Source organism: Pogona vitticeps, chromosome 10 (assembly GCF_051106095.1).
Source record: "Pogona vitticeps strain Pit_001003342236 chromosome 10, PviZW2.1, whole genome shotgun sequence".
Taxonomy (NCBI): domain Eukaryota; kingdom Metazoa; phylum Chordata; class Lepidosauria; order Squamata; family Agamidae; genus Pogona; species Pogona vitticeps.
Window position 1 is genome coordinate 13,428,316 of NC_135792.1, and position 26,427 is coordinate 13,454,742.

Genomic DNA, 26,427 nt, shown 5'->3' on the forward strand with positions numbered 1-26,427 from the left:
ATATTATGACGGACATGGAAAGAGCTTCCCAAAAGAATGCAGGGACACATTTTGGCATCCTCTAGGCAACAGCAGCTCCTATCAGCTGATTCTCTCACTTTAGAGGCACTACTGGACTGCTTATGACATGAACATCAACAGCAACAACTGTCTTTGTTATTCCATGAACAAGTTGTTCTTATAAACGGGAGCACTCATTACACAAGACCTGCATGTATCAGAGTAGGAAGCAAGTGCATCAATTATCAAGAAATATTCTGAAAGCCAGTTCGCACTGCTTAGTGGCTTGTCTGGATACCAGATTATGTGAATGAGGACTGGATGTGTTGATAGCCAGCCACTCATCTCTTGGGCCACAGTTGCTGGGGAAATTTGCAGCTCTAATTATAGGAAGGGCTGCTGGGTTCATGTACTACCACTTCCTCTTATGCTTGCAAATCAACACATGCAAACTTCACAGTATGAACCGGCCTTAAGCCTCAGATAACGAGGACTCTGTGGTGCTCCCTGACAATTTCTATAAATTTATGCTCCAAAGACTAGCACGGTTGCTCCCGAATTCACTGCAAGTGATGGAGAATCAAGGGCATAGCCGAGTTCTAAGCAATAAAGATGAACACACTGTGTTGGGAGAGGTCAACTTTGTCCATGCCTCACTGGATCAGAACAGAATTAACTCTGAATTGGCATTTGGCCATCACTCCTCATTCACCTGCAGGGTGATGTGTTCATCCTTGTTCCGGGAAGACATGCTTAAGATGATACCGTTGGGCTCGCGCATCCTGATCATGGCCTCTACCAGTGTTCGGCGGGAGGGTATGGCGAAAGGAAGCTGATAATGGACGTGGCTCCCTGGCTCAAAAGAGTATTCTTCAGCAACTAGGAACGTTAAGGGGGGGGGGAGAACATTTTTTTAAAAAAAAAATACAAAATACAGGCATTCATGTGTGTTTCCGTGAATGCATATGTCCATTATGCAGGTACACATACACATAATCTCCCAGGAGAGATGAGGCACTGAAGTATTTATCTAGAAGACTTTGTCAACCTTATATACAGCAAAGGTGGAGGACTAAATTGCTACAGCTGTCCAGGTGACCCTTGGAGCCACACACCCCTGCCATCATCTGCTTCCTGGCCAAAGCAACAGGTGGAGCTTTTCTTCCGAAGGCTTTGTGCAGAGTCTTTTGTTGCCCTCATCCTTCTTCATAACATTGTTGTTGCTGGTCCATGACCATAATAAAACATTCATTATTATTACAACAGTGTTGTCTTAAGGAAGCCGGAACTTCCTTGCCTCTTTCTGCAAGAACTGCCCCTGCACTACTCCATCACTGAGACAGCCAGGTCTGTGGCTAGAAGAGAGGGATTCTGAAGGTCTGAGCATCACAGTGCAAGTTTTCATCACTCCTCACTTTTTGTAAAGTAACTTGCTTTGACTGGTGACTGGTCTTCAAGACTTAAGCACGAGATTACTTCAAACTATTACTGTATTTCATAAATACAGAAAGAGTGCCTCAATCACCTTTTCAAGGCAATAACGTGCTTTCACTCTAAACTACCTGTAGCGTCTACTTCTGGTTTCCATTACTATATAAAAAGGGAAGGGCTTAGGATGCACAAAACCCCCATGTGTTGCTCCCGGTCTTTTGACCTTAATTAGCCACCAAAACTACAAAAAGCCCAGGGGTCAGCACAGGCTCTGTATAACAAAATGTAAAAGATGCAGGACACTGTTCCAAGAATGCATGATGATGACTTCACCTTTGTCACATTTAGAGCCATAGTAACCGGGCAAGCAGTGGCAGGCAAAGGAGTCCCACTGGCCAAGACATCTCCCATGAGCGCCGCAGGGGGAGGGGGCTGCCTTCTCACAGCCGCCATCTGTCAAGCTGCAGCCAGAAGAGCTATTCAGAGACTCTGCTGGAGACTCAAGGTCATATACCTTTAAAAGGAAAATCAGAAAGAAGAGCGAATCAAGACTGGATTTTCTTGTGTGGCTCACAGTCTTTCAATCTCAGCATTGCGATTCTAGAAGGAAATGCATTCAGTCCCCAAGTTCTGCAAAGATGGGTGGAAAACATTTTTTCCCCAACCTGGCCTTTTAATCCTATTGTTGTGATTTGTTTAAAAACAGTCTGAGCGGTACAACATTTAGTTATGCCTGCTGCCACCTTGAACATTATTTTTTTTCTAATTGGAAAGGCAGAATAAAAGTCTAATTAAAAAAAGAAACTAAAACTTATAAGCAAAAAGGACCTCTACACTGCCTGAAAAATACTCATAAATCTGATTCCCTTTCAGTATATCACAAATTCCAAACATAGAATAATGGAATAATTGAGTTGGAAGGAGCCTGTAAGGCCATCAAGCCAACCCCCTTCTCAGTGCAGGAATCCAAATCAAAGCAGATCTGACAGATGGTTGTCCAATTTTCTCTTGAATGCCTCCAACACTGGAATGCACACCTCCTCTGGAGGTCATTGGTTCCTTTGTCACAGTGCTCTAACAGTTATTTTTCCTGATAAATCTTAAGCCTAAATCTCACTTCCTGTAGCCTATGCCCAAAGTCACTCAAAGTTTTATAGTGCAAGATTTGTTCTTCTGGAAACTTCTGGGATGTCATTTTCATACTGAGGGCCTAGTGGGATCCTCCAATCAGAAAATGAAACTGGAAAACTTCCTATTTACATAAAAAAGACAAAATTGTTATTTCTAGTCCCATCATGAAATAATGGAAGGTGGAAGGGAGCAAAACTCTGGCCCCCAAGATCATCTACCCCTGCGGCTTAGCCCATGGCTTAGCCCATGGTGGACTATATGTGCCTTCTCTATAAAAAGCATACATAACAAAACAAAACAAAAAGTCCATACCGCCTGTGGCATACTCCACAGGGATTTAGGATGAAACAATTAGAAAAGGAAAGGGAGAAGCAAAGACAATTTGAGTTAGAAAGAATGGCGTTTGAAAGGGAAGTGAAACAAAGGCAATTCGAATTAGAGAGAGAGAGAGAGAGAATGGAAAGACAATTCGAATTGGAGAGAGAGAGGATGGCGTTTGAGTCCAATCAATGTGACAACCCCAGACCTACTGGAGTATACCACCCTTTAATTATGCTGCCACCAACCATTCCCTATAAGAAGTCACACAGACCAGGAATGGATTTTAAGAAATAAAAGAACAAGGTTTATTGAAATAACAAACAGGTAAATAAGAAGATCAGGTAAATAGAATACTGTAACGTGGCTTAGTCTCATTCACATACACACAACAGTTTGGTTCCCACAGAACACTTTAAAGTAACGCACAGACCCTGAACCTATCAGTTCTGGCTACCTAGATAGAAACCTGAACCTATCAGGTATGTACTAACTGACACACAGTTGTACCCAGTCTGACACACAGACTCCAACTCCTCTTCTCCACACAAGCTCCAAATATATATACAGTACAGCTCCTCCCCCCTGATGTCCCGCCTTCCACTCCCCATAGGATGGAACTTTCCCTCCAAACTCATGACAGACAGGTACCATCAGTGCTGTATGTGACACCGCCTTTTTCCATCTTTAGCGGATTGCCTGGCTGCGACCTTACTTTGACACGGGGCGCTCACCACCATAGTACATGCGCTCGTAATCTCTAGATTAGATCACTGTAACACGCTCTATGTGGGGCTTCCTTCAGGTGGTGCAGAATGCGGCAGCCAGTCTCCTTACTGGAGTGAGAAAATACCAACATATTTCTCCTACTCTGCCCATGCTGCACTTGCTGCCCATCTGTTTCTGCATTGACTTCAAAGTGTTAATGCTTACATATAAGGCCCTAAACGGTTTAGGGCCTCGATACTTGGCGGAGCGCCTCCTCCCACCTAGTTCTACTCGGATCACCCGCATGAGCCAGGAGGTGAGGCTGAGGAGCCTAATGCTGAGGGAGGCCCGGAAGGAAAGGACACGAAATCGGGCCTTCTCGGCGGTGGCTCCTCGCCTCTGGAATAATCTTCCCCCAGTGATTCGTGCGGCCCCTACACTGGACACATTTATGACCCAGCTAAAAACACGGTTGTACGTTCAGGCCTTCCCTCCTGTCAATACTTAATTTCTTCTTTCTCCTTTCATTTATTTTTTGTTTTGCTACTGCATGTGTCATAGTTTGTATATAAAATTTTTATGGTTTATTGTATTTTTTTATTGGAAGCCGCCCAGAGTGGTCGACCAGACCAGATGGGCAGGATATAAATCAAATAAATAAATAAATAAATAAATAAATAAATAAATAAATAAATAAATAAATAAATAAATAAATAAATAAATAAATAAAAAGAGGCAGGTCACATCTTCATGTAAATATACAGTGGTGCCTTGCTTAAAGATGTTAATTGTTTCCCAAAAAAACATCGCTATGGGAAAACATCGCTAAGCGAAACACCATTTCCCATAGGAATGCATTGAAAACCGGTTAATCCGTTCCAATGGGAACGGATTACCGTCCTTAAGCGAAAATCACCATAGGAAACATCGCTAAGTGAAACAATGTTTCCCCCACTGGAATGCATTGAAGCCTATTCAATGCATTCCAATGGTTTTGCAATGTCCGTTTTCGCTATTTTTGACAGCTGTCAAACCGACAGTTCAATGCATTTCAGTGGGGGGGGGGAGAATTCACCAAAAATTAACGAAGAGTCAGAACAAAGCCAAATTAAGTTTGCAAAGGTTTTACAAGGTGCACTAACCATTCCAAGCATTTAAAACAGTTTTTAAACATTTTAAGACACTTTAAAAATAGCGAAAACGGAACATCGCTAAGCGAAACAGGGGACCTAAACTGTCATCGCTAAGCAAGGCAAGGTCCCAAACATTGCTATGCGAAATTTCCCCATAGGGAACATCGCTAAACAGAGCGCAAAATCGCTCCAAAAACCTCATCGCCAAGCGAATACATCGTTAAACGAGGCAATCGCTAAGCAAGTCACCACTGTATATGTATATCACCATGCCAAAATTCCCCACCTTCCTAAATTCTGTGAAATTAGTGCTCTTCTTAATTTTGACTGCAACACGTTTGTCTCCCAAAGTGGAAGGTGAATTCTGTCTCAGTGGCAGGTTGTCAGTTTTCCATGTCATAAGCTCCAGATTCAGTCACTGTCATCTCCCATTAATCGGATCAAATAATAATTGAGGGGAAACACTTCAGGCTGAGAACATGGAAAGCAGCTGCCAGTCAGATGTTATGGATCTACATGCATAACCAGCCTGACCAGGTACATGGAAGCTCCCTCTGTTCTCACAGGATTCCAGATGTTTTCAAAACATCTGAAGCTGTAGCATGAAAAGATATAAGACAAGCGACAAGGACACAGGCTCCTGGAGAAGGACGGCAAGCCATACAAAGTACTGGCAGCTCATTCTTTGACTCCCAAGATGTCTAGCAGACTATAAAATCATGCTTTTAATACATCCTTTTACTCACTGAAGACTAGAAACATGTTCCTGAAGTCCAAAAAGGTTAACAACACACCTGGTTCCCCAATATGCAGTTCACATGTAAACAGGAAGAAAAAGCATAATTTCGCTGCCACAAATTTTCAGAAACCTGATGCCCATGCACCATGGAGGCGTAACAAAGAACAGGAGTTGATACAACCAAAGGCGGCTAGACAAGAAGGTGGACCCTAAGCACTCCTGATTCAACTTTGGGGTTTGGTTGAACTGAACTAAAACAAGCTTGGCATTCCTAGAGGGGGTGCAATTCACAGACTGGGACAAAAGGCCCTCATTCATATACATGTTGTTAAACAGAGAGCAAACACAGTGAAAGCTCACAGATTAGATGGTGTCAGACTCTGAAGGAAACTCAAGTATCTTTACCCTTTTCAAAAATAAATAAATCTGCCTAAAGCCTTCATTGCCATGACTCTGAACATTGTTCCAACCACTTTTCACCTACCTGAGTGTCCACAACAAGGTTGCGAATGCAGCCGGTGAAGTGCTTCTGTTGCAAGTGTGGGTACGAGTAAGGAATTGATTCTTTTACTCCTCCAAGCTGAAGAACCTGATTCATATTCAAGTACCTTTAAAACACAAGAGGTACTAAATAAGACATGGGCTTGAGGGTAGGAGCAGGTAAACTGTAAATCTCCAAAAATGATCTCTAAGGAAACCATTATTTTATCTCCCCTATGTCAAAGGTATCATTTAATCAGGATCACTTCAGTGGGGCTGACAACTATTACTGGCATGGCATTCCAAAACACTTGATAATGAGCTATTAAGGTAGAGGTAGGAGAAAAAAAAAACATGGTCTGATGCTGTACTTATTTACTTGACACCAGTGATGAGGGAGCATTCCTCAGTACTCCCGGAAAGGGAAAACAGCTTTACACTCTGTTATAAGAGTTCACACACAGTACCATCCCAATAGGCCACATAAGAAAGACACTGAGCACCATTGTTTATTTTAGTTTTGGTTTTTTGGACTCCATCTCCCACCTTCCCACAATGCCCTCAAAGTAGGACATACTTAGCTTCAACATTTTTGCGTCCAGAGACAGTTTGGGCTTGATTTGATCTAGGACCCACTTGTCTCCCTTTCTGGCAATCCAGGGTATCCACAAAGTTATCCTCCAGCACTCTATTTCAAAAGTATCAAGTTTTTTCCTGTCAGCTTTCTTAACTGACCTGCTTTCACATCCATACATGGTGATTGGGAATACAAAAGTGTGGATGATCTTGGTCTTGGTCTCCTTATTATCTTTTCTAGTTCCTTACTTGCCTGCATTCCTAGTCCTAATCTTCTTCTGATTTCTCGGCTGCAGTCTACATTTGAATTGATTATTGAACCAAGATATACAAAATCTCTTAACTATTTCAGTTTCTTCATTGTCAATATTAAAATTGGGTAGTTCTTCTGCAGTCATGGTATTTGTCTTAACATTCAGCTACAGTCCTGCTTTGGCACATTCTTCTTTCACTTTCCTAATTTCATGAATAGTTACTTTTATTATGATCACACTTATTTATGCTGTAATAAAATTATAGATCTGCAGAGCAATCCGGCCCCTGTCAAGGAGGCCCAGCGGGGAATTGAACTCTCAGCCTCTGGCTCCACAGCCAGATACCTAACCACTGAGCTATTCAGCAGTTCAACTTTTAAGACAGGCTTTTAAACAGTAAGTAGGGGTCTCAGGATTGCGATAATTTTAAGGTAAGAGATTTTAAAATGCTTTTAAAATGTTTTTAATTTTTGTTTTATATTGACAAATGATTAGGCATCCTTGAGTCTCGAGAGACTATGGTACAGTGGTGCCTCGCATTACGATGTTAATTCGTTCCAGCGAAATCGCTGTAGAACGAAAACGTTGTAAAGCGAAAATAAAAAAGCCACTGAAACGCATTAAAACCTGGTTGATGCATTCTAATCGGCTAAGAACTCACCGTCCAGAGAAGATCCTCCATGGGGGGGGCACTTTTTGGTGCCTGCGCAGCGAAAAATGGCTCCTAAACACAGCGGGGAGCCATTTTGAGCACCCAGCGGCCATTTTGAAAACCCGACGATCAGCTGTTTTGATCGTCGGGAAGCGAAAATCAGTTCCCAAAACAGGGAACCAATCATCGCGCAGTGAAATTCCCCCATTCAAAACATCGTTTTGTGATCGCAAAAACCTCGCCGTAATGCGGATTCGTCGTTAAACGGAGCGCCTGTCTTGTGAGGCACCACTGTAACGTGCTCTGTATGGAGGACTTGGAACAGCGTCTAGTGTGGCTGAGAAGGCCAATTCAAGAGGGAGCATCCTTTCCACATTGACAAATACAGTGGTGCCTCGCATAACAAGGTTAATCCGTTCCGGATTAACCTTCGCTATGAGAAACCATCGCTCAACGGAACAGAAAAACCCATTAAAACGCATTAAACTTGGTTTAATGCGTTCCAATGGGCCCTAAACTTACCGTTGAGCGAAGCTTCTCCACGGGGCGGCCATTTTTGGGCCCTCGCAAAGCGAGGGCGCGGCGGGAAAAGTTGCGGCGGCCATTTTGGAACCACCGATCAGCTGTTTTCCCCCGCTTCGTTGTGCGAAAATCGCTAAGCGAATCGCTTAGCGATCGTCGCACAGTGAAAAAACGCCATAGGGGCCATCGCTGAGTGAACGCTCCAGCGATGGCCCGAACCCCCTCACTATGCGAATTCATCGCTCAACGGAGCGATCGCTAAGCGAGGCACCACTGTATTTGTTTTTTAAAAATATACCTTTTAACCTTATTTTTAAAAGTCTAATCATTGTATAGTTTTAATTGTGGTGGGTTCCCTATGGGGAGAAATGATATATGATAGCAATAAATGAATGAATAAAAGTTACCTTTTTGTCTGTGGAACAAAAGCTACAACCTCACAGTTTGTTCGGTCTTCGGTAGACAGCCATTTTCCTACTCCTTCTATTTCTGACACCATGGCAGCTCTACAATAATCCAAAGTGAAGCGAATGTCCTATTCCAAAACAAAGAAAGCCATGAACGTACTGTGATGCCAGGAACAACTTTGTGCAACATCAAACAGTCAGTCAGTCACAACCGGAGGGATGGGGGCATGGAGGCCAAACTAACAGTAGATTAACATCTAGCAATAAGTACTAATGTATCTTGTTCTGGCTTTCCTATCATAATTGTTAGCCCCAGTCAGGAAGAACAAGATCAGCTGGGAAGACCTTCCACTGTGGAGGGTGGCCACATAAATCCCGGCCACTCCCAAGCACTCCAAGGCCATGGCATCCAGAAGGTGGAAAAATCAGAATTCCCATGAATTCATTCATGCCTCCATGGGGGTACCTCAATACAAGTTTTTTTCCCTTCTGTTGGGATAACAGCTAAGAATACTGGGTTACTTGCCGGACCTCCTGCACTTGGCATCAAGGTTAGCCCCAAAGGCCCTGTACATAGGGTACAGTGGTAACACACATCAGGCCGACAGTCCCCTGTCCAGCAATGACCCCTTATAGAATGGCCTCCCAGAAGAAGTGCCTTGATTCCTTCATCCATCACTTAAAAATGGGTCTGAAGGATCTGACTGATCAAATCTTCAATTCAATTAGGGTGCTGATCTATAGTTGTAAAGCTGTAATGTTGACAGCTGTTACTAATTCAGTTTTGCTACAGAGTGAAATATTCTTATGTTTTTATTGCAGTTTAGATATTTTAAGACATTTAACTTTTTAAAATGTACCGTGGTGTCCTGCAAGACAATGTTAATTCATTCCTTTGAAATCGCTGTCTTGTGAAAACATCGTCTTGCGAAAAGCGTTTCCCCACTGGAATGCATTTAAATCCGTTTAATGTGTTCCAATGGGGAAAAATCGTCGTTGTCCTGCGAAAATTGCCCATAGGGAAGCCATTTTGCGAAGCGCCAATTAGCTGTTAAAATCGCTGTCTTGTGAAGCATCGGTCCAGAAAACACCCGTTTTGCGAAGCACCAATCAGCTGTTAAAATTGTCATCTTGCGAAAAACGGTCTGCAAAGCACAGACCCAAACATCGTCCAGCGAAAATCACCCATAGGAAACAGTTTTGCGAATCGCTATAGCGATCAAAAAAACCATCATCGTGCGGATTCGTCGTTTTGCGAGGTCATCGTCTAGCGGGGCACCACTGTATGATTTAATAGTCAGTCATGCCCGTGACCTCTGTCCTATCACAGATGTCACAGAATTATGGGTGTGAGGTGTAACTCACCTGCCTGTTGCTCCTCACTTCCAACTTGTGCCATCTTTTGTCTGTAATGTTCACATGGCTCGGGAGACGTAATTCCACGGTGCCCAAACCATGATTTACTTTCAGCACAGGAATACCACTGGAAAGTTCTAAGATTTATGAGAAAGAAATGCATATGTTTAGCTTTGTTTCCATGACTGTCCTGAGGCAGAAATGTGGGGGCACCATGCTACCTTCTAGCATCCTAAGCTGAGCCAAAAAATGGCAAGGTACTTTTTTGGACCAGCATTCTCAGAATCCCAATCCACTGAGATTCTGGAACTGAAATCCAAACAATAAGCTCTTTTTATCTGTAATGTACGTCAAACTACACATTGAGTTAAATGCACATAGTGTTGCATGGGGAAACCAATCAGGCACAGGGGTTAGGGTGCTAGGGTGAGATTTGCGAGATCCTGGTCCCCACTTAGCCATGCAAGTGGGGTCCAAATGACTTTGGACCATTCACTGTCTCTCCATCAGATCTACCTCACAGGCTGTTGTGAGGATAAACTGGGGAAGAAGAAAGCCATGATGCCATCTTGAGCTCACTTGAAGAAAGGCATGATGTCGAATAGCTAATTACTGTTAAGTAAACATAAACAGTGCCTGAAATCTTGTTCTACAGCTATGCCTGCATAACTCAAAGTTACATAAGTGGTAGAGAAAATTGCAGAGGGGGGGTATGATATTCACAAAGGACTTCCAAAAGCATGTTGCACAACAGTTGCATCGTGAATTATGTGAGCAATTACACTGCACAATGCAGACTGGCTTGGTGTACCCCCCCCGCCCACCTCTACAGGCATAACTTTACATTACGTTAACTTCAATATGAATTTCAGCCAATATTTTGTAAGCAGCTCCTCAGGACCACAGAGCACGGACAGGAATCCCTCTCCCGTCTCGTGTTGGAGAGGATGAAAGATCCCTCTCCACCAAGCAGCTGTTTGCCACAGCTCATGTGCCTCTTGTGGCTTCTCTCTCCTTCCTGTACCAGCAATGGGGACCAGTTTCTGCTTCTACCTCTGTGTAGGGAGGAAAGCGATTCAGACCAACATTAAAAGGCATCCATTGGGCCCTACGTTGTTTTACCATGCACTGAAGATGACAGAAAGCATCTCTGCCACAGGAAAGGGACTATATTTTTGTCCAACTCCTTCCCTCTAAAAATAGGATAATACAATGGAATTACGCTTCATTCAACAAACCACAAGTCTTTTAAAAACAAGCCATGATAGGGAGGGTAGGCAGGAAGCCTTGAGAAAGAAAAGCTCTTCAAAAGCAGGTTTGGTATTTCCACCAAGCCACATAAAAACAACATCCATGGGTAGATGTTCATTAATCATGTAATAGCTGCCTGAAAAATATTTGAAATGCTTGAAGCAATAGGTGCTCCCCAGTGGGACTTTTTTGATAGTGCTGTCTGCTTTGTTTTCTCTTTGATAACTTCAATTCAAAAGAGGGACTAGAAGTCACAATCTGAGGGTACTAACATCGCGCACTGCATAGCGTGCAGGGAGCATTCACTGTTGTTTTCTTCTTCTTTTCTTTTCTTTTTGTAAGGATTGGCAGCCCATGGGGAACTACAAGAAGCCCTAAAGAAGCACATGTGCTAACTGAGCCCAAGAAAACCCAAATCTTATTCCAAGGAAACAATGCCACTAAATCTCATTATGCAAAATCCAAGGCTAACGAATGCAAATTTTAGACAGTTTTGTCCATCTATACTTTGAACGTGGTACAGCTCTTAAAAAATAACCTAAGGGAAATGAAGGAAACAACTGCACTGAAACAAGAAAACATGGGTTTTGCAAGATGAGCCCTAACAAACAGGGGAAGAGGGAAAGTAACACAGCAAAGAGGGTAAACATATAAAAACTGCCATATTGCATTTTTTGGCTCAGCTGTAAGTTCTTGTAGGTTGATTTCATTTTTGGCCAAAAATAATAATACTAATAATCTTAGAACTGCAGGGCTGGAAGGAATCGAACTCCCAACCTCTAGCTCCACAGCCAGAGATTGAAATCACTGAGCTATCCAGCAGTTCTGAGATAAAATAACACTGAGGTCGGAGCACAGGTGGCTCACACACCAGGACAGGGGCACCTCCCTCCAAAATCTCAAGGCAGCGAGTTCCCTTTCGTCTCATCCACAAACCATAATTGGGTAGCAGTAAGACAAAGAATTGCTGGGACTTGGTTTCTGGCAGGGGTAGGTAAGCTGCTTGTCTCAACTGTAGCTCTGTTTATCAAAAGCCAAATATTTTTAAAGCACTGTCTCCCTACCAGTATAGCACAAACTGAACTTCTTGTAAGAAGTGTGTTTGTGTGTGCAGAAGAGAATGGGTTTTAACAATACGGACTGTCCATTTAAATAACGCAACTTCAATGGAACTTCAAGCCAGTATCACCCCCAGGATTCAATGTAGATCATAAATCACAAGGCTTATTGTCCATAACAAACATGCATGAACTGGCTTAGAACGAAGCAGGGGAGGACCCTTAAGGCAACATTTTCTGCTATTTAAAAGAGCTTTTAGCAGTTTGCTGCTGAAATCTAGTGGTGTGATTTGCCACCAAATTTCATCCCTGTGCTTGAAGGGCGCATAATGGATGGCAAGCCACCCTAAAATCCACCCTGCTTTGAACCCTGGATGTGCTTAGCACATATGCCTGCTGTATATAAAAGGACCTGGCACGTTATGGGTCGGACTGCCTGTTTCAATGAGCTGGAATGAAGACGTGAGGACACCACCTGGGCTGAGCAGAGTGATCCTCATCCCTGATGTCCCTTGTGCTTCAGGAGGTCATGCACTGTTCACTTTATCAAATATGAATACCTATTGCAATGAAGTTTTCTGAGATCCCTGAAACCGAATCTGACAAAAGACCGTTGTACAACAGAAGGCCATCTGGAACATCAGTAATAAACTCGAGAGAGAGGGAACTCTCGAAGCAAGGCCTGATGGGACGGAACCAGGCATAGCCATTTCCATGGAAACTGCGCTTTGTCTGCTGGCAATCTGGTCCATGAAACGAAGCAAAACACTTGCACCTGCAACGAACACAAATGAGGAGAAAACACAGCGGGAGGGAAGGACGAGAAAAACAGTGTCAACATTAAATGCTTGCTTATTAATTGACCACTAGATACGGAGCTATGTAGTGTTTTAGACTTGGCACGATGGCCCCAGGTTGAAATAAAAATGCCAGAATTCGTTAGAATTCAGGCTGATCAGGAAAAGCTGATTCTTGGTGCTCGGCCCCTCCCACCCGACAGCAAGAGCACCAAAAGAATTAGCCTCCACTTGTGGTTTGTTTGATATTGGCATCCAAGCCAGAATCCTCATCTTGCTGCTCTCCAAATAAGCCAGCATCCTAAGCAAAGAGTCAAGAGTAGCTTCTGGTTCTGGTTGGTGCCGAAAGAAGTAAGCCCAAGACTGTCATTCGGGGATATCATTCAACCAAACAGAAACAGAGGCTTCATGATTTGTTGAGCCTATTCCACTTATTTTGTTGTTTAGTCGTTTAGTCATGTCCGACTCTTTGTGACCCCATGGACCAGAGCACGCCAGGCCCTCCTGTCTTCCACGGCCTCCCGGAGTTTGACTAGATTCATGTTGGCAGCTTCAATGACACCATCCAACCATCTGATCCTCTGTCGTCACCTTCTCCTCTTGCCTTCACACTTTCCCAACATCAGGGTCTTTTCCAGGGAGTCTTCTCTTCTCATGAGATGGCCAAAGTAGGAGTTGTTAAACAGAAGTGATGAAGAAGAACACTGTGGGGTGTTGGCCGTATCCTGATAAGCCTTGATTCCAACACATTTTGGCTTGTGAAAATGTTTGAACCACGTCTACATTGCATCATCTCTAAATGTTTTATGGCCTCACCCTTCAGATCATGAACCAGCCAGAAAGCTTCAGCTACTGGGTGGTCCAAAAATGTGGTTGGAAAAACAGATATGTACAAAAAACAGATATGTACAAGAGAGAGAGAGAGAGAGAGAGAGAGGACAAGTTGCTGCCTCCAGGGGAGAAAGTAGAGAAAAAATCATAACACTGAAACAAAGGGGAGCAAGAACTCTCAAAAAGTTTACTCCCTTAACTACAGGGCCATAAAACATGACTTTTTGTAGAGTTAGGGGTGGGGGAATAGGAGAGGAAACTCTTGAAACAAGGCCTCTCTCACCTGTAACCATTCAGCATGTCGATGCATGTCCCTCCATTGAAACATGGATTGTGAGAGTAGGAACTACACGACCGATGAATTCTCTCCCGAGCTGCACAGGTGCAAACAGCACTGATGCTCGTGGTTATTGAGACCAGTGATACACTTCCTGTGTCCATTACTGTGGGGGTGTCACTCACGGTGATGTAGTTTGTGCAGCCACTGCTACCACTACAGTCTGTCCTCTGGCATTCGTCCACATCAGTCTGAGAAACGTTGACCCCTAAAGCCAGCTGGATCTAGAGGGGAAAACATTTGGCAAATTGTCCCTGTGTTCCTGAGCAAGAGAATGTGCAGCTTTCTAATGCTGAACATCTATACGCTCATATGTGCACTCATTAAGCATTTTTCATCCTGACTGCAACTGTTTTGTCTCCCAAAGTGTTAGAGGGAACACCGAGGTGGTAAAGGACAGGGTTTGTGTGCAGATGGTCCCAAACTCAACGCTTTGTATCTTAGAGGAGGAAAACCCAGGAAACATGAGTAGGAAGAGGTCCTGGAGAGTTTGTGCAAATCTGTGCACTGTCCAATAGACTAAACCTAGAATGAGACAGCTTCTTAACAGGTATTGTAGATAAGGACCTGCTGTTCTACGAGTATGATTTCAGATTCTAAACCAAAAGTAAATAGTTCTTTTTACTTTTCTAAAAGGATATCCAGTTCAGTTCAATTCTAGCATGCAAAACAAATTCCTGGATAGATCAGAGTATGGAAATGTTTGTTTGTTTGTGCAACATACACCGAAGGACTCTAGGACAATGAGTCCAAAAAGCTAACTTGTCCAAGTTCTGGGACACATCATTTTTTAAATTTAAAACAGGCAGAATCCTATTGAGACAATGTAAAAACTCTGCAAATACATTGCCTCATGCAATCTCCAGCACACAGTTGTGCCAGTCAGAGATTCCCTCACTGAAAGCAATGAGCTTCCATATGCATAGGGGGGAAGGGAGTATCCTCCCCCTTGCAAAAATGCCAGCAAAGGACAACCCCACTCTCAACAGACCATTGTGCATGCAGTAAAAACTAAGATGATCCTACTTAATCTTTGCCTCTGTTTCAGGTAAGTAGGTCTTAGGCAAACAAAGCAGATCCTAGAAGCCTGCACCCTACCCACGGCTGCTCTAAGGCAGTGTTTGTTCCATCCATAATCTCCTTTCTCTGTAGGAATCTGCTGGTCCTACTACAATTTCTCTGCACAACAGTTGTGTGTTTTGCATCCTGTAAGTACTTCCTCCGGAGCCAATGTCACATTTGCCCAATATGGTGGCAGAGTAGCCTACTGCCTCACCTTGTTTTTAAAGGCAGCCACTTGCCCATGCAGTTTTTCTGGTCTATAATAGGAAGAGCCATTCTGCACTGCAAATCTCACATCTGTCTGCCTCCCATTGACATTCAACACACTGAAAATAATGACATCCTCAGGGTAGACTGAGAGGATTCTTGCAAGCAGGTCTTTGAATTTGTCATGCCTGCTTTCCTCTGGCTCATCTTTCTTCATGAACTCTTCTGCGGTCACATCTGATATGAACAGAAATTATTTTTTTAAAAAGTTAGCAATGTCATGGTCCAACTAGATTATCTATTTAGCCTGTTGCTGGAAGAGGTTCTCTCTCACACATTTAAAATTTCTGATACATACGCCTAAAAATATAATGAATGGAGTATCTCTGACAGCCCATCACTCAGAGCATCATCCACTGCCATTCTGATAGTGAGGGTCAACCTATGTGACATACTTACGACCTTTCCAGAAGGGGTGCTCCTCCTAATGATGAAAGGCATCTATTTAACACAGCAAGTTATTTCATCTATTTATCTTACATATTGTCTCTTTTGTTTTATGACCAGTGGAAGATAAACTGATTGGAAGAAAATCTGTTTGGAAGAAAACCTGATTGCTGAAGATTCTTTGAGAAAACTGCTGTAAGAAGAGATGTTGTAGGAAATACATGGTCCCTTTAACATTTAGATTCACCCTCAGTGTCATAGAACATGTCCTTAACTACTGTACAAACTTGGGACCTTCTCTGCTATGGCATTCTGGTTCTATAATGCCTTCCCTTAGAGAGATCACCTGTTGCTAACATTGCTCTAATTTTGGTGCCAAATTAAAACTTTAATTCTTTACCTAAGTTTTTAGGATGCAGTAACCATCTCAATTCTAATCTATGTGTTTATGGATTTCTGCATATTGTTTTATCTTTTTAAAGTTTTTGTCTTGTTTTGTTTTGTTGACTTGTCTGAAGTTGTTTAGTACAGTACTGTGATAGCCTGTACTGTGCCCTGGGATCTATGGAGATATAGCAGGGCCTGAATGAATGAATGAATGAATGAATGAATGAATGAATGAATGAATGAATGAATGAATGAATGAATCAATCAATCAATCAATCAATCAATCAATCAACCAATCAATCAATCAATCAATCTCTGGGAAGTTCAAGCAGAGTACATAATCTCCATCCCATCCACATTATGATCTGCACAGGGCTGTGAAGCAGGCTGGGCTAAGAAACTGTGATTCTGCCATCCTTACCCAGCTGCATGATGACATGGGGAAACTGAACCTTGCCTTCCCTAAGTCACAGGCTTTGCTAACCACTAGAAAACACTGACTTCCATTCCAACCTGCGTAAACATCTGTTTCAGATGTTGTACCGCAGCAAACCCAGCATTGCCACCGTGTGTGCATTCAATAAGGAATCAGACTCAGTCCTACGCCCAGTGTTGGCAGACCTGGAAACTGTACTATAAGCTTGACGTTGCTCTCATTCACATGGCACTGTCTGCACGTGAAGATAGCTTTGAATAATATTAGATGGACAGCTAAACAGGCCATATGTGAATTGGCCCAACGATAGAACAACCAAGATCCTACGACTGATTTAAACTTGTGTAAACAAAATTGCATAACTGAGCCTGCCAGGTTGGCATTTGTTAACGAGGTACATGGTCAAGTTCCTGGGCACATGCCCTATCATGCAAATTGTTATCTATCTAGGAATGCAACCACCACCTTAATCATGACCGGCAATTTGCCACTTCATAATGAGTGGCAATTTGCTGCAAACACAGCCTTTTTTCATAATAAGCCATACAGTGGACCCTTGACTTACAGACGGCTTGACTTACAGACTTTTTGAGTTACAGACTTCTCTGGCCGCAAAATTTAGGTTTGACTTGCAGACTGAGATTTGACTTACAGACCAGAAAAAAACCAAAATGGAACAAAAACAGCCTGTTACGGGATTAATCGGTTTTCAATGCACTGTAGGTCAATGGAGACTTGACTTACAGACTTTTTGACTTGAGAACCGCCTTCCAATATGGATTAAGTTCTCAAGTCAAGCCCCCACTGTATTTACTGCTCTATTTCAGCTGCTGATCACAAAAGCAACCACAAACTTAAACATTATATATTGTTTAAAAAATAATCAGCAAACATTTGAATTTCTCAGTTGCAAAGGCAGGGAAGAAATACAGGACTGCAGGTAAATTTTCCAACAGAAAGAGCCTGAATCTCTATCTCATTCTCTCTCTCTCTCTCTCTCTCTCTCTCACACACACACACACACACACACACACATTTCCCCCTTAACAATATTGGTTCCTATTAGTACTCTGGGGCTCTACTCATAAACAACTTTTATTTTAAAATTATTAACCGGTCTTCCCCAACTGGTGCTGTCCAGTCACCGTGAGACTACGTGCCCATGACCACCTGGGTATTTAGGGCTGAAGAAAGTTGTAGCCCAAAAAACCATGAAGAGTTTATTTTAAATCTTCAGTTGCTAAAAATTCACCAAAAAGGAAGAGAGGAAGCAACAAGGGAAGGAAGGAAGAAAAGATCTATAACTAATGTCATATTCCACTAAAACCACTGTCAAGTTATAGTGTTTGGTGTCCTGTTACAAGTAGGATATATGAGTTTTCACAAAGAGCAGGCAGTCATGCTCCTCTGATGAATTAGACTAACCTGCCAAGCGCAGAGTGGCTGAATTCCGGATGGCTTCATTTTCTATTTCTCTGACATGAATCTCCACAGTTGCAATAACATCAGGCCAAACTCCATCTGATACTCTGACTTTTAACTCATATGTTCCCTGAGGAGCATTATCCACCATGATCAGAGAGCCAGTCCTTTGATTCAGCCTGAAAGACCTAGAAACAGAACACACACACATACACACACACACGCACACACACAAAAACAAATCCTCTTGAACCTGCTTTACCTCAAAGAACATTCTGATAGCACAAGCTAAGTTGGTTCATATAAACATCCTAGAACACTTCTGAGCTGAAATGTGCCACTCTCATTAACACAAAAAGGAAGATCAGATCACAAAGCGATTCTTTCTCCACAGCATTTTTGCCTTATTATCCTCTATAGCTGATTTTGATGGAATTGTCTTCTCAACAAGGATTACTCCCACCAGAGATAATCCTATGAGAACTTCACATCTTAAATACAAATCCACACAGATTTTACACGGGCGATCCATGAAGATCCAATACCTTGCTTTTCTGATTACTGTACCTCTAGGTAATCTACACTTCTTCTGCACTCCCATCGCCCAATATTACATAATTACCTTCAAGACAGGTTACCCAGACACAGACGAGCCCTACTCCAATGCTCTTAAACTGTGTTCATTTGGCATTGGGGCTGGGAAGGGCAGTGTATTAGTGCCCTCCTCCACCCTCATTGTTTTGCTAACCTGAAAAGAAAAGCTCGAAGAGGAATACTTCCTTTACCTTTAACGGCTCTTCACGCAGTCAAAATCATCTTTCCCCCACATTCTCCAATATTCCAAGGGAAGTGTGAATACATGGTACTAATATACTGCCCTCCTTACATGTTGAATACACACTTAAGAATATCTGAAAAGAGCTCTAGGTTTCCCCCCCTTCAGTAATACTGGGGCAAAGTAGGCCAGTTGTGGCCTTCCAGATGTTGTTGAACTACAACTTCCATTTTCCTCTCCCACCAATCCACAACCTGCATCATCCCTCTCGACCATCAAGTCCACCATACTGATGGATTGAGTGATCTGGAAAGGCACAGCTGGTCCTGTTCTAAACTTTTAAGCTGCTATCATGACTTCTAGGTGCAAAGTTATACCAGTGTCAAACTGCTATTAATGCTGTGGTGAGCCTGCATTTACTACAGCGAAAAGTGTTTATTACAAAGAGAAGGTTTCTGAGCAATTCAGGAGGGCTCACCTCTCTCACTGGCCTCACCCTCTTCGGCCACCACTGCTGTTTCTCGGTCATTTTCCAGTCACTCTGTAACCAAGCCGCATCAGCGGCCAAACTAGCAAAGAGAAGCTATGGCAGTTTCTCTTTGTTCTGAATGGGAAAGTAAAGTGGGAGCAAGGGCACAGAAGACGTATAGCAAAGCTATGGCCTCCAGGACTTAGAAGGAGACCTCCTCCTTCTAAGGAGGGAACATGGGCCTCAGCACATGTCTAACAACAGTGCATGTCCAACAAGGCCAACCTGATGCCAGAGAAGCTTCTTTTAATACCCAAGTACATGCACAGGGATCATGCAGAGAGTCATGCACCAATCACGCATGAGGAGAAACAAGTTTGAGGATGCACATTTGCCATTCAAACGCTATCAGTCCTCTTTGGGAAAGTGCAAAGACTGCCATGTAAAATGTAGAATAGGACTGGCGTTTTTCTTGCTTCCTACCCCTGCTAACAAGAGGACCCGATACTCATCTTCCGTGGCAACAGCAGTATTGGAACCGCAAAGGCACTATCACCACAATGTCAAACACCCACTGACTTTCTAACCAACCAACCAACCAACCAACCAACCATGATGTCTGTATTTGATATCTATATTTTGATGCCACGTGTTTGCCATGTGAAATCTCTACTCTTATGTCTGATGAAACGGACTTGTCCATGAAATATGACATTTAAAAAATATATAAAAGTTAGTCTTTCAGGTCCCACCACCTTTTTTTACTTTTTATTTCCATTTTGGTTTCACTTATAATGCTCGCACAGACTGACACGGCTACCCCTTCTACAACTTCTTGTGGTTGCAGCCTCCAAAGGAGAAAAAGGCAAAATGCATGTTTTAAAGGCACCGTCATTTCTGATCTGAACAATGATCTTGCCTTTAGACATATCAAATACATAATAAAGCATAAGAAAATAATTACAGAAGCATAAATACTAAATATTACTCCACTTGACACAACTACAGTCCTCACTTGTGCATTTTTCCTTCAGAGACAAACGTTTTATTGTCCCAGTCATCCTGATCTGGTGCAAACACTTCCCCAAGCACGGTTGTTGACCATTTTCCTGTTGAGACAAATTACAATAAATCTACATTAATTCCCCTCCTTTTCCCAGCGAGTTTTATATCTGCGAACATTTATTGCAGCATTCATCATTTTTATTATGGCTTGGCTTTCACAAAGGTTATGATCCAAGACATTTCCAAGTAATGCAGCAGCAGGCACGTTTCATGGTCTTGCCACTGAGAAGTTAGACATACACATATTACAGGTAGGAGGGCCCATGGTTCTGTTGCACACAAAAAATGGATTACCAAGCTAAGTCAAATTTGTGCTTCAAGTAAAGCTGACTTTTCGCAGCTTGAATATGCTGTTGAAGCTAAGAACAGCCACATTTATTTTCTAGTTGTGTAGAATTTATTCTGCTGCTCATCAGCCACCAGAACTAAAGAACAGGATGGCTAAACCCACAATCCTCTCCACTCAGTTCAGTCTCTCATTAGAGTTCGGAACTTGTTTCCTCTTTAAAAAGTGAAAGCTGCAATTTTCAAGGCACTAACTGACACATTTTCAAAGTTAGGTAATTAGGGACAAGGTGAAGCAGTTACTTTTGGGGTAATGAGAACTACATTAGGGTTCAAAAGTAATGTAACCAGTGCTTGCAATTCCTGGCTATAATAAGCAATAGCCTAAACTCTCCTAATGATTTATGCAAGTGTAAGTTAAACTGTGTAGCTTATTATGTTCAATTGCCACTACCTAATTCAGCACTGGTTGTGTTACAAGGTATGTGCCTGACTATGCAACAGCTACACCTAGGAAAGTCAGTGGCAATTTACTACAGTGGCAATATAACTTATGTATGTGTGAATCATCAATAGGTTCTGGACAAAATTTTCTAGCAGCTTTCAATTGTTACTTGTAAGAGTATTTTTAAAGCCATTTTAGAGGCATATTGACAGGAATTTTTCCATGTGTTGGGTCATTTTCTTATCAAGCCTAGATGTCAAGTGAAATACTGTTTTGTTTCATCTTTGTTTCAACATTTTTGTAAGCATTTTCAAGGCGCAATATCAGAATGAAAGAGTGAAAGGGAACTGGATAGAATTTCCATGTATTTTTTTGTCTGTACTGGTACCAACAATGCATGTTAACAACACAGAACACAATAAATTTCCTGCCAGGCAACAATAACAAAAACAGTCACTTTACTGTCCCAAAGTAATGAGTAACACAATGAGTTACTTTTGCAAAAAAAGTTTTAATTTGATATTGGTTTAATTCTTTTTAAAAAATTACTTGAATTCTTTTTTAATTTATTGTTTGTAGTTCCTAAGATTCTTTGTATTAATGTCACAAGATGCTTTGGATCCTCTTGAGGAGAAATGCAGAGTATAAATATTTTAAACACTACCGCAAGCTCTGTGTGCTTCATAGTATGTTTTGAATTAATGCTTTCAGATCACAAAACTCAAACCACACATAATTTTGGTTAGACAAAACAATAAGAATGCCATGACATAAATAACAGCAGTATATTTATGGCATAAATATATTGTCAATATAATTCTGACTTTTAGTGACATTTTCAAGGGTCATCCTTATCTCCTGGCATCGTGGCAACCACAAATTAGGTTAGCTACATTCAAAGGTAGCTCCCATCTCCTACTGGGGCAACAGGAGATGATTACTGGAAGCAACTAGGAAATGTGCATCAAATCATCTTCTGGGGGGGGCTATGCATAGGTGAGGCCCTACTTGCAGCAAGGAAGTGGGGGAGGGAATACTCCGTCAGTTGTTTTAGGCAAGAAGGAGTCTTGATCATAGGCAGGATAAGGAATGAGACAAAGCGCCTTCCATGGCAAGGGACTAGACTGGGCACCAGTTTGCCCAGCTATGTAGTGATAATCTCAGAAGTGTCAGGGAAAGAGATCTAATAAAAATACACGGGGCAATTTATGGAGCCCCACCTACAGAACAGCAGAAGGCATCAACATATTCCAAGAGCATCCCCCATAAAAGAAGGGAGAAAAGAGGAGCCACTATTAGCACTATATGCCAGTTATAACTCATAAATGATCTGAATTCACCATAAAAGCCAGAAGCCTGTTCCCCCCCACCCCCTATTATAAAGTGAATGCTGAGATTCTGGTTGCTTAATTATACAGAGAGGAAAAGTGACACTTGGAGAATTGCTTATAAAAGGGGAGGGAAGAAAGAAAGGAGGATCTTGTGAACTGTTCTCAGAGAAAACCCAGAGATAAGGAGGGCAAGAGAGTGTGGTTCATCTATATTCCCTTACTTTTCTTAAGAAGCAAGAGGCAGCTTTGCACACACTATAATAGTTTCATAGAAGTTCCATCTTCTACAGATCAGACATACAATATAGATCAAGTATAAAATTTTGCATCATGTTTTATAATGGTCTATAACGTTCCATCATGGGCTTCTGTGATAATTAGCGTGTTTTTCACACCATAAGACGCACTTTTCCCCCACAAAACAGGGGGGTGGAAAGTCTGTGCGTCTAATGGAGCAAAGAAAACAAATTATATTTTCCTGCTTTCTTCTCCTAAAAAATTGGTGCGTCTTACGGAAAGATGCGTCTTATGGAGCAAAAAATACGGTAATCAGTATTAGGGGATTCTCACAAAATTACTGCTTTCCTGAGTACCTTGGATCACTGGGGGGCAGTTGTGACAACAAAACCAGTATAAACAGATTAGAGATGACTACTTTGTCTCAACAAACAACAATTTCTAGGGACATTTAAGACCATTATGAAATGTTCCCACAATCTACGTAACACCTACCTTGGTGTGTGTAAACATAGACCGTTTTATGGCCAGGTTCATGAATGTTGTCATTTTCATCCCCAATAGTTATTGACAAGATGTTTGTAGAGCTCATGGGTGGGTTCCCACTATCTGTTATAATAATGGGGAGACGGAACAGCTTCTGCTTCTCTCTGTCAAAAGACCTCAAGGCAGTAAGAGTTGCCGTATTATTTCCATTATCAGTAAGAGAGAAATCCAAAATGTTCTCATAATCTGGGGGTAATGAAAACATAAAAGGTGGCCCATTCTCATCACTATCTGGATCAAAAGCTTGAAGCAGATTAGAGGTAGAATTCATATAAACCAGTTGAGGTCCTGGAGTATTTTCCCACACCACAGGCATGTAGGACGCCTCAAACAGTGGACCATTGTCATTAACATCCAGCAAGTCAATCAGTATTGTAATACTTCCTGTGCGGGGTGGATTCCCTTGATCGGAAGCCTGGATAACTAAGACATACTCCTGAGTCATCTCCCAATCCAATGTTTTTGACACAGTCACGTGACCATCTTGATCTACTGCAAATTGCCCAGCAGGATCTGAATCCACCTTGATTGAGTACTCAATGTCCCCATTCAAACCAGAATCCTCATCTGTGGCTGTTACTGTGACGATGGTGGTGCCTACGGGTGTAGTTTCCAAAATAGGGCTTATCTGGACAAAAGGAGAACTGAAAACAGGGCTGTGGTCATTTTGGTCTTCAACTTCAATCAAGCAGAAAGCAATGCTAGAAAAATCCAAGTCTTCCACTTTTATGGTAAGGTTAAACAACCTTTCGTGGGTTTGCTCATAATCCAGGGCCTTTTTAAGCCTAATAGTAGCACGCTGGTCTTCATAGTTTTCAATATAAAACTTCTCTTCTGGATCTCCCCCAATAATGGTGAATGTTAAGTGTGCATTTTCCCCACTGTCTTCGTCAGCTGCTGATATTTCTAGAATTTCAGAATTAACAGTGATAGTTTCTGGAATTACAACATGCCAAACATCCTGTGCGAAAGTAGGGATGTGATCATTTATGTCTGCGATCCAGATGGTAGCAGTACCAGTTCCTGTCAATCCACCCCCATCTTTTGCTTCGATTACAAGGAAACATTTCTCCCTCGTCTCTCTGTCCAGCATCCCTCCTGCTACATAGATGTTGCCAGAACTGGGACTGATTTTAAATAAGTCCATATCAAAGTCATTTTTCACATTCTCAATTATTCGATAGGTCAAAATTGCATTGAGACCTACATTTGCATCATCCAGGTCTACCGCTGTCATTTCCATGACAAATGTATCATCGGGAGAATTTTCAAAGACACTTCCATTGCAGTTGCTGGGCATACAGGTGAACACTGGTGCATTATCATTTATATCCCAGATGTTTATAATCACATCTGCAAATCCTGTAAGCCCCTCCCCTCCTTCATCAGTCGCCAACACAACGAATCTCCAAAGGGCATGCTCTTCCCGATCTAACACCTTCTGGGAATAAATGCTACCTGTGTTTTCATCTATAGCAAAGACATCATCTGCACCATGACCATGCAAGGAGTATCTTACATCACCTCCATCCAGGCCACTGTCAGGATCACTTGCTACCACCTAGAGAGATTGAAGTTAAAAAGGAGTACATTAGCAAAGGCCACTTTATCAGGAACAGCAAATATAAATGATGCATTGGTTAAAACCCAGTAGTAATATGTAGGGTTAGACCCACTGAATCAGTGGAGATCTGGCGAGTCAACACTTATATACATTCCATTGATTCAATGGGCCTTCTCTAGTTGTGACTTACGACTGGATTTCAACTATTATGTATAGCTGAAAACAGACACTATCCCTGTCAAATGGAGCAGCCGCACCTTTCAAACAGAAACAAGCAGCATGGGTGCATAAAGGACCTATTAGGTGTCCAACAAGTGGACCATATTAGGTCTGCTTCATTTATGGGAGAGCCACCAAATGATGGAAGAGGTGTACAGTGGGCTCAGCCACAGTCACGAATCAATTACATTGCACTGGAGCTTCCAGCACAACCTGTATGTCTCCTCTGTTACCCAAACAAATGGTTCTCCTCTGCACCCCATCTTACAACTCAATGATGGAAGCCTGGCAAGGCTCTTTGCCAGCACAGACCTGAGCCCCATTTTTGCAGAATTTCTGTGGATTTCAGGGATGAGCAACAACAGCTATAAGGTGCAAGCCAGTCTACCGAATACTTTGAACATTTGCATCTGAAACCCCAGAAACTGAGTGGGGCTGTATCAAATTTGCCCTCCCTGTGCTGAACTGTGCTGACTATTATTTAAATGAGCATACCGCAATGTACCTGAAGAACAAAGACTGGAAGCCCATCAAGTTCTTCAATCACACTTCCATAATACTCATTGAGAGCAAAAACAGGAGCTTCATCGTTTTTATTCACAACATTGATGATTACAATGGCCGAATCCTCCCATTTCCCATCAGAAGCCAAGAGGTGAAGTTCATACAATTCTGTTTCTTCGTAATCCAATGGCCGGGCAATGAAGATCACTCCCATTTCTGGCTCGACATCAAACCCACCTCTAGTGTTTCCAGCCATTATTTGATATCTTAACTTTGCATTGGTTCCTAAAAACAAGCGGGGGGGGGGAGATGCTTTATACAAGACCATAATTTATCATTATAAATAGGCCCTCCTGTCTCCATGGCATTCTTTAGGAACATTCAGAGGCAAATCACTTACCATGGAAAAGCAAGTTTAATAATTATGAATCATACCAATTGTGATTAGCAGCAACGACTGTAATTATCTGCATTAATCCTACCAATGAATTGCTATCCTAATTAAGCACTTGCCTAATTTATTCCTGTTTCACTATCACTGGTTTCTGATGACTAAACAAAACTAGATAATATTCAATTTTTCTAACATTCAATTGTCCCTTTTAAACCTATACGGTATCCTTTAATGTTTAGGTCATACTCACATCTAACTGGGTTGCAGTAGCAGTAGCAGCATTATTTTAGCCGCATAGCTTCACGCCATTTTCCCACTGAAAATCCATCCCCATCCTCTTAGCCACGTACAAGAAAACCTGCAGGCTTCAATCCTAAAGCCATAGTTCCCTTCCCCCACCCCTTTAACAGCAAGCAGAAGCTAGGGTTGGGTGGATCTGAATCAAGGACACAAACAGGACTGGATCACACCGTGCTCCATCCATAGCCCTGATCCCTGAAACTATCCTTCCTGTCCATGCACATGTAGTTGGTGTTTGCGTTTTATAAAGCAAAGAGATGTACGACATTCCAGTCCACTGCCACGTGTAGTCCAAACTCAAATCTGTGCCTCAATTCATAAGTAAACCGACTTGCTACTCTCACAGGCTCA

At 42.3% G+C, this 26,427-nt stretch overlaps 1 protein-coding gene across 1 annotated transcript in view; it reads right to left on the bottom strand.

Moving 5' to 3' along the window:
* Positions 1 to 26,427, bottom strand: part of LOC110082029 (neural-cadherin) — a 146,162-nt gene that overhangs the window by 23,180 nt on the left and 96,555 nt on the right. The window contains exons 17-28 of the mRNA XM_072980430.2: positions 25,384 to 25,667; positions 23,045 to 24,656; positions 20,202 to 20,295; positions 17,946 to 18,130; positions 15,258 to 15,487; positions 13,928 to 14,205; positions 12,577 to 12,791; positions 9,717 to 9,844; positions 8,352 to 8,479; positions 5,945 to 6,068; positions 1,765 to 1,945; positions 713 to 879 (exon numbers count right to left, since the gene is read on the bottom strand). Coding sequence (XP_072836531.2) covers positions 713 to 879; positions 1,765 to 1,945; positions 5,945 to 6,068; positions 8,352 to 8,479; positions 9,717 to 9,844; positions 12,577 to 12,791; positions 13,928 to 14,205; positions 15,258 to 15,487; positions 17,946 to 18,130; positions 20,202 to 20,295; positions 23,045 to 24,656; positions 25,384 to 25,667 — 3,626 coding nt within the window. The remainder of the gene's footprint in view (positions 1 to 712; positions 880 to 1,764; positions 1,946 to 5,944; positions 6,069 to 8,351; positions 8,480 to 9,716; positions 9,845 to 12,576; positions 12,792 to 13,927; positions 14,206 to 15,257; positions 15,488 to 17,945; positions 18,131 to 20,201; positions 20,296 to 23,044; positions 24,657 to 25,383; positions 25,668 to 26,427) is intronic.